The following is a 12,428-nucleotide window of genomic DNA, read 5'->3' as shown; positions in this document are numbered from 1 at the left end:
CTGCAAGTGATAAATCTGGATGGGAGATGAGATGGTGGAATGAAATACAGTCACTAAAAGTAGCGAAGACTGAAGCAACCAACTTCCACAACTGAAAGGGAAGACAAAGATAAAAAAATCACAAATGAAAGGCAGCCAAAAAAAACTAGAGGTGGAAGATGTCAGATCACCCTAATAACTCATTCTCAGGGAAGGCAGAAAACAACCCCAAACCCTAGGAGTTTCTAGACATACAGATTCAAGAACAGAGAGAGGTTTGAGCAGTGCACCTGAAGTGACAGGAAAGCTTGTGTTTGTAGAAGTGAACCTCAATTAGGCTGAGGGGAACACAACAGAAACAAACAAACAAACAAAACCAAAAAAAACCAAGCCCCAAGATGAGTTAAGTGAAGGAGAATCTAAGTGAAGTAAGACCACATCAGCCACAGAATGTTCACACAATACTCTACAATACTTGCACGTCATAATCAATCTGGGATATGTCAGGGCTGGCTTTTCCTCAAAAGGAAACACTGCTCTGTTTCATAGCACCAGGTCCCAGGTGAAATTCACCTATACCAGTCTCAGATGCAGCTATTACATGAAAAATGATAGAATTGTCTGCACTTAAACCAACTCTTATTTGGGTAAACGGATAATAGTCTTCAGCTCTCACCTACTTTTGTAACCATCATGAAGCATGAAAAGTGATTTTTTTCTTTCAGGGTTTTTGCTTTGTATTATGTTTATAAACACCAACAGCAATTCTTGGAGAGGAACCATTGCCACTATCAGTATTCTTTATCATTAAACTGGGAAGGCTTAATCAATGTTGCGAAATCTCTTACAATATGCCACCATCACCAAGGTAAAGATGTACTTGGTATAATTACAGAAAAGAAGGTGACTAAAGGTACTAGAACTGCTTTAATTAATAAGACTATTCTCAGCTGCAGGTCTCTGGCTGTACTCCTACAAGCCTATAGTTATTCATAGTGAAAACGATGTAAGGATGTGGCCAGCCTGACATATCCCTTTTTTTTAATGTTAATGCCAGCAGATCAAAATGGATGCTAAGTAACTCAGCCAAGCACAAAACAAGTGGCCTAAAAAGGTCACTACTCATTAATCCAATGACAATGTAATAGGAAAGGAATAAATGCCTTTGAAATTTAGCCCAGCAGAAAGAAGTAACATTCAAGTCACTAAAATTTTTAGTTCATCAACAGTTCTGGCACCACTCATTACTCCTAATACAGGCCAAAGATACAACAGCATGAAAACCAACTTCAGATACAGTAATTGCTAAATGTGGAACAAAATGAGACCCAATGACCAGTGTTGAGGTTGATATTGATAATTCTAACCAACAGAAGCCACAGAGATTATTGTAAATTCAGCAGAATTAATAAAACTATGTTAATATTATAAGTGACACTGAACTTCAAAACAAATACTTAGCAATTTTTCCATTTACCTTTAATCTCTCTTCCTAAAATGTGGTACAGGTTACATATACCTTAATTCACAGAATCATGGAATGGTTTACAAAAGTGTCATTAGTTCACCATGTCAGGGAATCCTGTCCCCATATTTGGCCAACACCTTGAAAAACCCACGCCTGCAATTATGAGGCCAGCACAAGGGCAGAAGAGAGTAGCAAACGACCCATGCTTTTTGAAAAGTAATAAATGAAAAAAGTTACAAGAAATAAAATTCAGTTCCACAGGCCAAAAACCCAAGAAGAGAGAAATCATTTCTGATTCCTTCAGCTATACTGCAGCACACAGAACAATTTACCCACTTAGCTACTAAGAGCAACAGCTGAAGACAACTCTTAACATAATTTCTCTCCCCAGCATTTCCATGGTTGACACTGCTCTCTTCCTCAGCCTGCAGATTCCTGTCTGCAAGAAGGGAAAGGAGATCCAGAAAACTAGAGGTCAGTCAAACTCACATCAATCCCTGGGAGGGCGGTGGAGAGAATCCTTATGGAAACCATTTCCAAACACGTGAAGGGCAAGAAGGGGACTGGGAGTAGTCAGCTTTGATCTACAAAGGGGAAATCACGCTTGACCAACCTGATGGCCTTCTACAGGGAGGTGGCTAGCTTGATGGATGACAGGAGAGCTTTGGTAAGGCTCCTGACAGTGTCTCAACCTGTAATAACATCCTCCCAGATAAGCTGATAAAGTACCGCTTAGATAAGCTGAGAATGACGAGTGAAAACTAGCTGAATAGCCAGGCCCAGAGGGCTGTGTGTGACTAGTTGGACAAAGTCCAGTTAGAGACAGTGGTGCACCACAGGGGTTGATAGCAGGGCCAGTGCTGTAGAACCTCTTCATCGATGGCCTGGATGTTGGGACAGAGGACACCCTCACCAAGTTCACAGATGAGACACTGGGAGTGGGTACCCCAGAGGGCGGTGCTGCTGTCCAGAGGTGTGACAGATAAATGAACCCTTACGAGAACCCTTACATTAGGAAAAATCTTTTCACAGAAAGGGTCACTGGGCACTGGCAGAAGCTGCCCAGGGAGGAGGTTGAGTCACCTTCCCTGGAGGGGTTTAAGGGACGTGTGGATAAGGCTCTGAGGGACATGGGTTAGTGATTGACAGGAATGGTTGGACTCGATGATCCGGTGGGTCTCTTCCAACCTGGTGATTCTATGATTCTAAGAAAAGAAGACTTAGAAAATACTTCAGGAAGCCGTCACATTTAAAGGAAGCTGGACTTATTTCAACACAAAGGGGACTAGAGGGCAGCCTTTGCTTTAGGTGAGCTGCTCTATTAGTCAAGTAGGTCAACTGTGTCATAGTTCAACCAAGCAGGCAGCTAACCACCATCCAGCTATTCTCTCATCACACACCCCCCAAAATTATGCCACACATAATTGTCAATTACGTCCTGATAGGAAGCGGGTATTCCTCTTCACACAGCAAAATAGAAAACGTCTACAGCAGAAAAAAATCCCACTACAAAGCATGAGACGGTAATTCTGCTCCTTTTAACCACCACGTGGAGGAGTCGTATTACTGGCACTGTGCTATGACTGCTGCATGAGTCACAGAGATCCCCAGAGACTGGATGACACTCGCTGTCCTTCACAGTAGCACTGTACATACATACATAAACACCAAACGACGAACAATAACAAATCCCTCCTGAAATCCTTCAGGAGTCCTCAGAGTCACATGGTGAACCCACCTCACCTGACAAAGAAAAATAATAACAAGCACAACCTGGCTTTTAGTTGCTGCCAAATTTAGCACACACGTGAATGGATCTCATTTTTGGTTTATCTGCTCAGCATTTTCCTTTCTGTCTCTTGATGATCTGCAAATTCGGCTGCTTCTAAACTCTACAGAATCACCTCATTTCTCCACATAATTTTAACATGTAAGTTTTCAGATACACCTGTAAACCCACTTTATGCATTTAACCATAGATAAAATCAGTACATTCAGAAAAAATTTGCTCTGATTTAGGAGACTTTGAAAGTGGTTATAGCCATTTTAAACAATCTGTCTTTGACACACCACTCAAGAACACAGAATAATTCCATTCACTCAAGTGATGCCTGTCACCTAACCATTGCAGGTGACACCAAGCTGAGTGATGCAGTCATACTAGGACAGAACGTCATCCAGAGGGATCTGGACAAGCTGGAGAAGTGGGGCTGTGAGAACCTCACGATGAGAACCTCACGAGGTTCAACAAGGCCAAGTGCGAGGTCCTACACCTGGGCCAGGGCAATCTGCAGTTCCAACACAGGCTGGGGGACAACATGATTGAGAGCAGCCCTGTAGAGGAGGACTTGGGGGTGCTGACTGATAAGAAGCTCGACATGAGACAGCAATGGGTGCTCACAGCCCTGAAGGCCAACTGTATGCTGAGCTCCATCAAAAGAACCATGGCCAGCACGTCACAAGAGTGGATTCTCCCCCTCTACTCCTCTCTCACAAAAACCCACCTGGAGTTCTGTGTCCAGTTCTGGAATCCCAAACATAAAAGAGGATATTGGACTGCTGGAACAGGTCCCGAGGAAGGCCGTGAGGATGATGAGAGGGCTGAAAAACCTCTGCTATGAGGACAGGCTGAGAGAGTTGGGCTTGTTCAGCCTGGAGAAGAGAAGCCTCTGAGGAGACCTTATAGCGACCTTCCAGTACCTAAAGGGGCTACAAGAAAGCTGGTGAGAGACTTTTTACAAGGGCATGTACTGATAGAACAAGGAGGGATAGCTTCAAATTGGAAGTAGGAAGATTTAGATTGGACATTAGGATGAAATTCTCATCGTGAGGGTGGTGACACCCTGGCACAGGTTGCCCAGGGAGGTTATAGATGCCCCAACCCTGGAAATGTAAAAGGCCAGGTTGGATGGGCCGTGAGCAGCCTGGTCTGGTGGGAGGTGTCCCTGCACATGGCAGGGGGTTGGAGCTAGATGGGCTTTAAGGTCCCTTCCAACCCTAACCACTCCATGATTCTATGACTCTATGTTTCTATATGTATCGTTTTTTCAATGCCAATGTAACATGAAACTTTTTAGAAGATATCCTACAGAACACTATGCCACCTCTTTTAAGTCATGAACCACAGGGAAATACATACTTGCAGTTACATAAAAAGTTCATTTCAGCAGTGATAACTGATAAATCGATACTTTTCGGGAGTAAAAATTTGCAATAAATTTAGGGCAGTGAAAATAAATGCCTAGAGTTCATTTTTAAGAACATCAAAGAAATGAAACGCTGTGAAGCTATTTTCTTGCAGCAGGCATTGCTAAAAGAATTAATGCATGCTTATTTCACTTCCTCTGATAGTCAATTAAACTTTAAAATTCACTTTTACACTTAAATACCATAGCAAAGTGCTATAAAGCAACTGCATACATCTATCGTGTCAACGATAACCCACATTGCCTCTTCACACTCTGCATTTATATGTCTTAACAGGATTATTAACAAAGAGGGGGCACTTACATAACAGCATTATATTTTTCCTCAAAATATGAAGCAGTACTGTGCCATTACACGTCATTGTCAATCTATCAACATTATCAAATTAAGAGCACTCACACAGTACTGAGATTAAGTTTAGTATCTGTAATGTTTTAGACCCAGGCAAAAGGAGCATTTATATTAAAGAATTAAAATTAATTCCTCCCCCTTTGAAATACAAATGCTGTATAACTGATATATCATGGCAGAATCTCAGAAAACACCAGTGGTTATTATCCTCATTTTATTACATAAATTAGTCCTGCAAACAGAGGGCTGTTTCCAGTAGGGATTCATGACCACCCACAGAGACCTAGCAATGCCTATAGATCATAAAATTACACAGGTAAAAAATTTAAAGGTTTTCCTGAAAACATTCATCAGAAGTCCTCCCACTGCAGTAAAGTTCTGCACATGTGCAGTTAAGATCTGTGGTAACAAGCCGTTGTGCATTCATTGCTTTTGCACTAGCAGAAGCCTTTTTCCCTAACAGCAGAGAAGCATCCAGAAATGAGTGAACTGCGAAGCACACAAGGACACAATTTCACAGTGTTATACTGCTATCAGAGTCTCACATCACAAAATCAAAGTCATTGTCCTACACGCCTTCCGATTTGGGGCTTGCTCATTTTGTTTTCCATGCTAACAGCAACTTGGTAACTATATAGGTGTGGTGTTTCAAATTCTGATGGCAAGTTGAACGTTTAAATCAGCTGAGAAAGCCTAAAGAACTATTCAAATAATTATCAGTGATTCAAAATTTAGCACCACTCACTTTTTAGTTTTGGCAGATAAACAGAATACACATTAAATTGTAGCCTCAAAAATAAAACAGCATTAAGTCAACTGCACATACTTAATGCACATCAGCCATCTGCCATCTCAAATACCAACTACTCATAGGACCACCTTTCACAACCTTCTTTTTTATTATTTTTAAACTAGCACTAACACATACACAAAAAACCTTCAAAATGTAAAATTTCTTTATATTATGTAAGTCAAATTCTCCACCATAAACTATTGCAAATGTCAGCATTTTTTCCACAGCCACCATCAGCAACAGAAAGCCTTAGAAGCATTCCACTCCTTCAGGACACTCAAGTCATTCACAGTATCCAAAATGAAAAATTATCTCCCTCACTCTCATGTTTCTGTTTCATATTTTGACTGACAGAGTATTTGTTAGAAAGCTGTCAATCAGCTGTCTTGCCACATTAAAAAAAAAAAGCCAAAACTTTAAGTCTGTCCCCATGAGTAATCACTGAATGATGCTAAAGAGAACCTATTTTTCTGTGCTTTTGTACTGAATTCAGACCATCACCACTGTAAACACTGATTTTGAATGCTCTTAAATAACATTAAGGTGCTTTACCATAAAAATCTACTCTGTAGTTATTAAAATAAAGATATTCAGTTAAAGATACCTGCCCCCAACCATCACCATAATGGTAACGTTCAGGGAAATAATCGTTTCATAATATTCCTTCTCACAATGTGCCCTAAGTCACTGACTTATGCACTTTTACTCTAACTCAAACCACGGAATGCTGTGCTCAATGAGAAGCATATTAGAGTTATGTTCCTGAGGAAAAGGATAGAGAGGACACACTGCAGTAATAGACCGAGTGCGAAATTCAGTCTTGTATCATAAATCACCATTAAAACTTCTTTTTTAAAAAAACTGCCACTTTCCTTTTTTCTTAAAAAGCAAGCAGCTCTTTTTATCCTCCCTGATTCCTCTGCCCCTACATTTCTTTCAGTGTTTGTCCTCATTGTAACCAACTTCACAGCAAGTGAGCTCTTTAGGAAGCTTATATTTTAATACTATACCGTATTAGAAGCTGACAAAATACAGCAGGTTTTACTATGAAAGAAATCTGAGACATCAGACAATCTGTCCAAAATTGAAGGAACTAGAGCACAGGTTATGACAGACAGCGGCAAAATAAACAATAATCAGCAGCATCCTGTAGGCATTTTAAAAGAACTCAAGGCTAAATAGCTGAATAAAGAATGACAGTGGGTCATTTTTCTCATGTAAATCATATACTTTTCTAAGTGTTCACTAACCATATTTTTATGGTTAGTGAACACTTAGAAAAGTATGTGATTTACATGAGAAGAATTGGAATTGCTTTTTCAAAGGGAAATCCTGCTTTTCGGAACTATTTAAGATCTCTAAAAGATTCAGCAAATGTATGGGTGGGGGTGCTGCAAATCAACTTTGGCTTTCCAAAAGAACTTACCAAAAGATTATGAGGAAATTAAGCAGCCCTAATATGAGATAGGGTCCTTATAAGAAAATGCAGAAACACATCACCCAAGGTATAAATCTCTGGCTTGCTCACACCTTGAATACTATGTGCAGAAGAGGAAGCTAGAAGCCACAACCAAAATAAAAGGTAATGCTTTCCACCAAGGGTTTGTAGGTCTGAGGTGTCTTCTTGCCAGCCAGATGTTGCAAATACAAGACCCTTACATGGGTTCAAGAGGGACTGGAGAAATTTACAGAATAAAAATAAAGTATTTATTAAGTATGCAGTATTTAAATTAAATAAACAGAAAACCACACCTGGCTCAAGATGTCCCTTGAGCTAAAACTCATTGGGAGGAAAAAGAGAGCAGCAAAAGGGCAGTGTCATGCATCTGTTAGGTTTTCATCTTTGGGCAACAACTATAGTCTACAACTATAGTTAACATTTATGAATGTTATTACTTACACAGTAAGTATTTTTAATGATGCCTTATTTACAGGAAACCCATCACAGACAAGCTCCTCAACTCTGATGCCTTAAAGAGACTGCAAGTACACTGTTAGTAAAGTGTCTTTCTACTTGTTTCACCCATCAACAGAAACAAACAAATTCAATATAGGTACTGGGGTTTTTTTTGTTTTGGAGGTTTTGCACACTCGTCAGTTCAGGAACAAGCGACATACTGCCAACTCACTCCAACAGAAGGTCATATACACAAAGACATATAATCAGGCTACAAGGTAGTTCTGTAAGACCAAAAATCAGTGCTTACTTTAAAAAGATACCAGAGTTCACACGTAAAGTTATATTAACCCCTCCATTCTCCAGTGCTTGAATGGACTTCAAAGTTAGCTGTTAAGTTGTCAGATAAAAAAAGTCTTGTTTTCCTTTGAGAAAGAACCAAAGACTGAGCAACTGTAGAAAAGTACTTGGAAGTGCTGGTGGATGAGAAGCTTGACATGACCTGGCAATGTGTGCTTGCAGCCCAGAAAGCCATTCAAATCCTGGGCTCCCTCAAAAAGAGGGGGAGAAACACCCCCCAGGGCGAGGGAGGTGATTCTGCCCCTCTACTCTGCTCTCAGACCTCACCTGGAGTCTTGTGTTCAGTTCTGGAGTGCTCAGCACAGGAAGAACATTGATCTGGTAAAGCGAATCCAGAAGAAGCCAAGAAGATGATCATAGGGCTGGAGCACCTCCCATATGAGGGACAGGCCGAGAGAGCTGGGCCTGTGCAATCTAGAGAAAAGAAGGCTCTATAGAGACCTTAGAGCAGCTCCCAGTACTCAAAGGGGGCCTGCAGAAAAGCTGTGGAGGGGCTCAAGAGCGTAGTGATAAGAGAGGGGTGATGGTTTTGAAAAGAATTTTTTTCCTGTGAGGGTGGTGAGGCACTGGCACAGCTTGCCTAGAGAAGTGGTGGCTGCCCCATCCCTGGAAGTGTTCAAGGCCAGGTTGGATAGGGCTTTGAGCAACCAGATCCAGTGAAAGGTGTCCCTGCCCATGGCTTGGGAGTGGAATTGGATTATCTTTGAGGTACCTTCTGATCCAAACTACTCTACAATTCCATGTACTGAGGTCTCAGGTACTGCCCTGCATGGCACTCTGGGGATGCCTCACGTTCTAGGGAACATATCCCACCTTCTCCAGGTGACATAAGAGGCAGACTATGAGGCTTGAGGTCTACCTCGGCACAGCAAAATTTACACGCCTGTTGGGAAGCGAAGACTTCTTAGAAAAACCCTAATAAAACTCTAACCCAGCACATTGCCAGCCTCTGCCAGGTCCTGATCTCCACCACCATGAAGCGGCTTCCTGAGGTAAACAGAAAGGCAGGTACCTCGAAACCCCTCTCCTGCCAGACCAACTGCCTCTTCTGTAACCACCTCTGTTTGCCATCTGTCCCAATTTCCAATGCAAGGTCAGGCAGAGCTGCAGACAGCTCCAAACTAGCAAGAGATCTGACTGTTGTGAAGGTAATAATTACATTAAAACTAACCCTTGGAAAGTAACAGAATATGCGCAAGATTTCAGGGAAAATTTATACACATGCCTGTAAGGGGGAAATACATTCTGTAACCAGCTCTTGTCTTGTTGCGCATGATTGATGGAGAACACTCCTTTGTGTTACCCAGGCCTGACAAAGGCGGCTTGCTTTCTAAAAGTCAAAAGCAAGTTTTAGAGTCATTTGCTGGCACTTTAGTTATTAAGCCTGCAATGTGCACTTCCAGCCCACAAAGCCAACCACGTATTGGGCTGCATCAAAAGAAGCGTGACCAGCAGGTCAAAGGAGGGCATGCCCCTCCTCTACTCAGCTCTCCTGAGATCTTGCCTGGAGTCCTGCAACCAGTCCTGGAGTCCTCAGCACAGGAAGGACATGGATCTGTTTCAGCAAGTCCTTACAAGGCCACAAAGATGATTCAAGGGTTGGAGCACCTCCCCTATAAGGAATGGCTGAACATTATGGTTTTCCAGCCTAGAGAAGAGAAGGCTCCGGGGAAAACTTGTAGCAGCCATCCAGTGCTCAAAGGGAGCCCTCAGGAAAGATGGTGATGGGCTCTTCAGGGCAAGGGGTAACAGTTTTAAGCTTCAGGTACTGGAAGGCTGGTCTACGGTCTCCCCAGAGCCTTCTTCTCTCCAGGCTGAACAACTCCAAGTCTCTCAGTCTGTAGTCATAGCAGAGATGCTTTGGCCCTCTGATCATCCTCATGGTCTTCTCTGGACCCATTCCAGTAGTTCCATATCCTTGCCATGTTGGAGATAACATGCATTTAAGAGAGAAATAAACTCTGTCCCCAGCTCTTGTCTCACTGAATGTGACTGACAGAGATCACTCCCTCGTGTTGACCAGGCCTAATACAGGATACCCACTTTCTGAAACTCCAAAGTGACTCTTAGGATGTTTATTTGCTGGTATTTTCAGTGTCAGCACAAGCCCAGCTCTCAGTGCACCACAGCCAGTCCCATACAAGGGGCACAACTGCTGTCCATGCAAACACAGCCAGGACCTGTCTGAGTTGAGTCTGCACTTCTGCATGCCTGTGAATGCCGGGATGATGCTGAGTGACATGACTGAGAGGATGGGGGATAATGTGACTGAGAGCTGCCCTGCAGAGAAGGACTTGGGGGTACTGGTTGATGAGAAGCTCGACATGAGCCGGCAACGTGCGCTCCCAGCCCAGAAGGCAAATCACATCCTGGGCTGCATCAGAAGCAGTGTGGCCAGCAGGTCAAGGGAAGTGATTCTGCTCCTCTGCTCCTCTCTTGTGAGACCCCATCCGCAGTACTGTGTCCAGCTCTGGGATCCTCAGCGTAACAAGGATATGAAGCTGTTAGAACAGGTCCAGACGAGGCTACAAAGATGAGCCAAGGGCTGGAGCACCTTCCCTATGAGGACAAGCTGAGAGAATTGGGCTTGTTCAGCCTGGAGAAGGCTCTGAGGAGACCTTAGAGCGGCCTCTGAGTACCTGAAAGGAGCTACAAGAAAGCTGGAGAGCTACTGTTCACAAAGGCTTGTGGTGATGGGCTGAGGAGGAACGGGAATGAACTGGAGAGGGGATAGAAGGAGGAATTTCTTTGCCATGACGGCGGGGAGGCCCTGGCCCAGGTTCCCCAGGGAAGGCGCGGCTGCCCCATCCCTGGAGGGGCTCAGGGCCAGGCTGGATGGCGCTGGGGCAGCCCGGCGCGGCGGGAGGTGTCCCTGCCCGCGGCCGGGGGGGGGGGGGGGGGGGGGGGGGTTGGAACTGGATGATCTCTGAGATCCCTTCCAACCCCGAGGAATCGACTTCTGCCCCGCTGAGCGAGCTGCCCCCGGCGCTGCCCGTGCCGGGAAACCCACCCGCCCCTCCTCGCCGCCCTCCTCCTCGCCACGCGGACGGGGGGTGGGTGTGTGTGGGGGGGGGGGTGTGCGAGTCCCCACCCTCCACCCCCGCTCACCCGCAGCGCCCGCACTCGGGGCGCCTCTCGCAGAGCTCCACCGGCAGCTCCCACAGCCCCGCGCAGCCCTCGCCCTCCTCCGCGCCGCCGCGCTCCATCGCCGCCCCGCGCCTGCCGCCAGGGGGCGCCCGGGGGCAGCGGCGGAGGAGGCGGCCGCGTCACACACACCGCCCCCCCCCCCGCCCCAGTACACACACCCCCCACACACACATCCGCCCCTCCGCGTCCAATCGCGGGGCCCCGGCACGCGGCGCCGCCTCCGCGCCCAGAGGCAGCCGGGACGGGGGGAGGCACCGCCCTGGGGGCGTCAGGGAGGCGTGGGGGGCTCGAGGCCGGGGTTGGTGCCCGAGCGCGTCCCTCAGCACGTCGCCTACCCGCCTTTTAAACCCCTCCAGGGAAGGTGACTCAACCCCCTCCCTGGGCAGCCTCTGCCAGTGCCCAATGACCCTTTCTGTGAAAAATTTTTTCCTGATGTCCAGCCTAAACCTCCCCTGGCGGAGCTTGAGGCCATTCCCTCTCGTCCTGCCCCCTGTCCCTTGGGAGAAGAGCCCAGCTCCCTCCTCTCCACAACCTCCTCTCAGGGAGTTGTAGAGAGCAATGAGGTCTCCCCTCAGCCTCCTCTTCTCCAGGCTAAACACCCCCAGCTCTCTCAGCCGTTCCTCATAAGGCCTGTTCTCCAGCCCCCTCACCAGCTTCGTTGCTCTTCTCTGGACTCGCTCCAGAGCCTCAACATCCTTCTTGTGGTGAGGGGCCCAGAACTGAACACAGGATTCGAGGAGCAGCCTCACCAGTGCCGAGTACAGAGGGAGAAGAACCTCCCTGGGCCTGCTGGTCACACAAATCACGGAATCATGGAATGCCAGAATCCTAGAATTATAGATTCACAGAATTATAGAATCTCAGAATCATAGAGTCGTAGAATTATAGAGTGGTTTGGATTGGAAGGGACCTTAAAGCCCATCCAGCTTCACCCCCCCTACCCCCCAATGAGCAGGGACACCTCCCACCAGACCAGGCTGCTCACCGCCCCATCCAACCTGGCCTTGAACGCCTCCAGGGATGGGGCAGCCACAACTTCCCTGGGCAACCTGTGCCAGGGCCTCACCACTCTTATAGTGAAGAAATTCCATTTTATGTCCAGTCTAAGTCTCCCCTCTTCCAGTTTAAAACCATTCCTCCTCATCGTATCACTCCGATCCACTCTTCTAAGGAGCTCTTCCCCAGCTCTCCTATAGCCCCTTCAGGTACTAGAAGGCTGCTATAAG

At 45.7% G+C, this 12,428-nt stretch overlaps 2 protein-coding genes across 2 annotated transcripts in view; both read right to left on the bottom strand.

Moving 5' to 3' along the window:
* DTWD2 (DTW domain containing 2) overlaps positions 1-11,292 on the bottom strand; it is an 80,313-nt gene extending 69,021 nt beyond the window's left edge. Inside the window, exon 1 of the mRNA XM_069880539.1 lies at positions 11,164-11,292. Coding sequence (XP_069736640.1) covers positions 11,164-11,261 — 98 coding nt within the window. The 5' untranslated portion in view covers positions 11,262-11,292. The remainder of the gene's footprint in view (positions 1-11,163) is intronic.
* Positions 11,293-11,321: 29 nt separating this feature from the next.
* On the bottom strand, positions 11,322-12,012 carry LOC138733478 (uncharacterized; the record flags this gene model as incomplete). Its single annotated transcript, XM_069880669.1, is given in 2 exon segments — positions 11,322-11,904; positions 11,906-12,012. Coding segments are annotated over 2 exon segments (690 nt in total), but the record flags the coding sequence as incomplete, so codon positions are not given.
* Between the last annotated feature and the right edge of the window lie 416 nt (positions 12,013-12,428).

This window comes from Phaenicophaeus curvirostris, chromosome Z (assembly GCF_032191515.1).
Source record: "Phaenicophaeus curvirostris isolate KB17595 chromosome Z, BPBGC_Pcur_1.0, whole genome shotgun sequence".
Taxonomy (NCBI): Eukaryota; Metazoa; Chordata; class Aves; order Cuculiformes; family Cuculidae; genus Phaenicophaeus; species Phaenicophaeus curvirostris.
The sequence above is the reverse complement of the archived record's forward strand: the minus strand, read 5'-3'. Positions and strand labels throughout refer to the sequence as shown.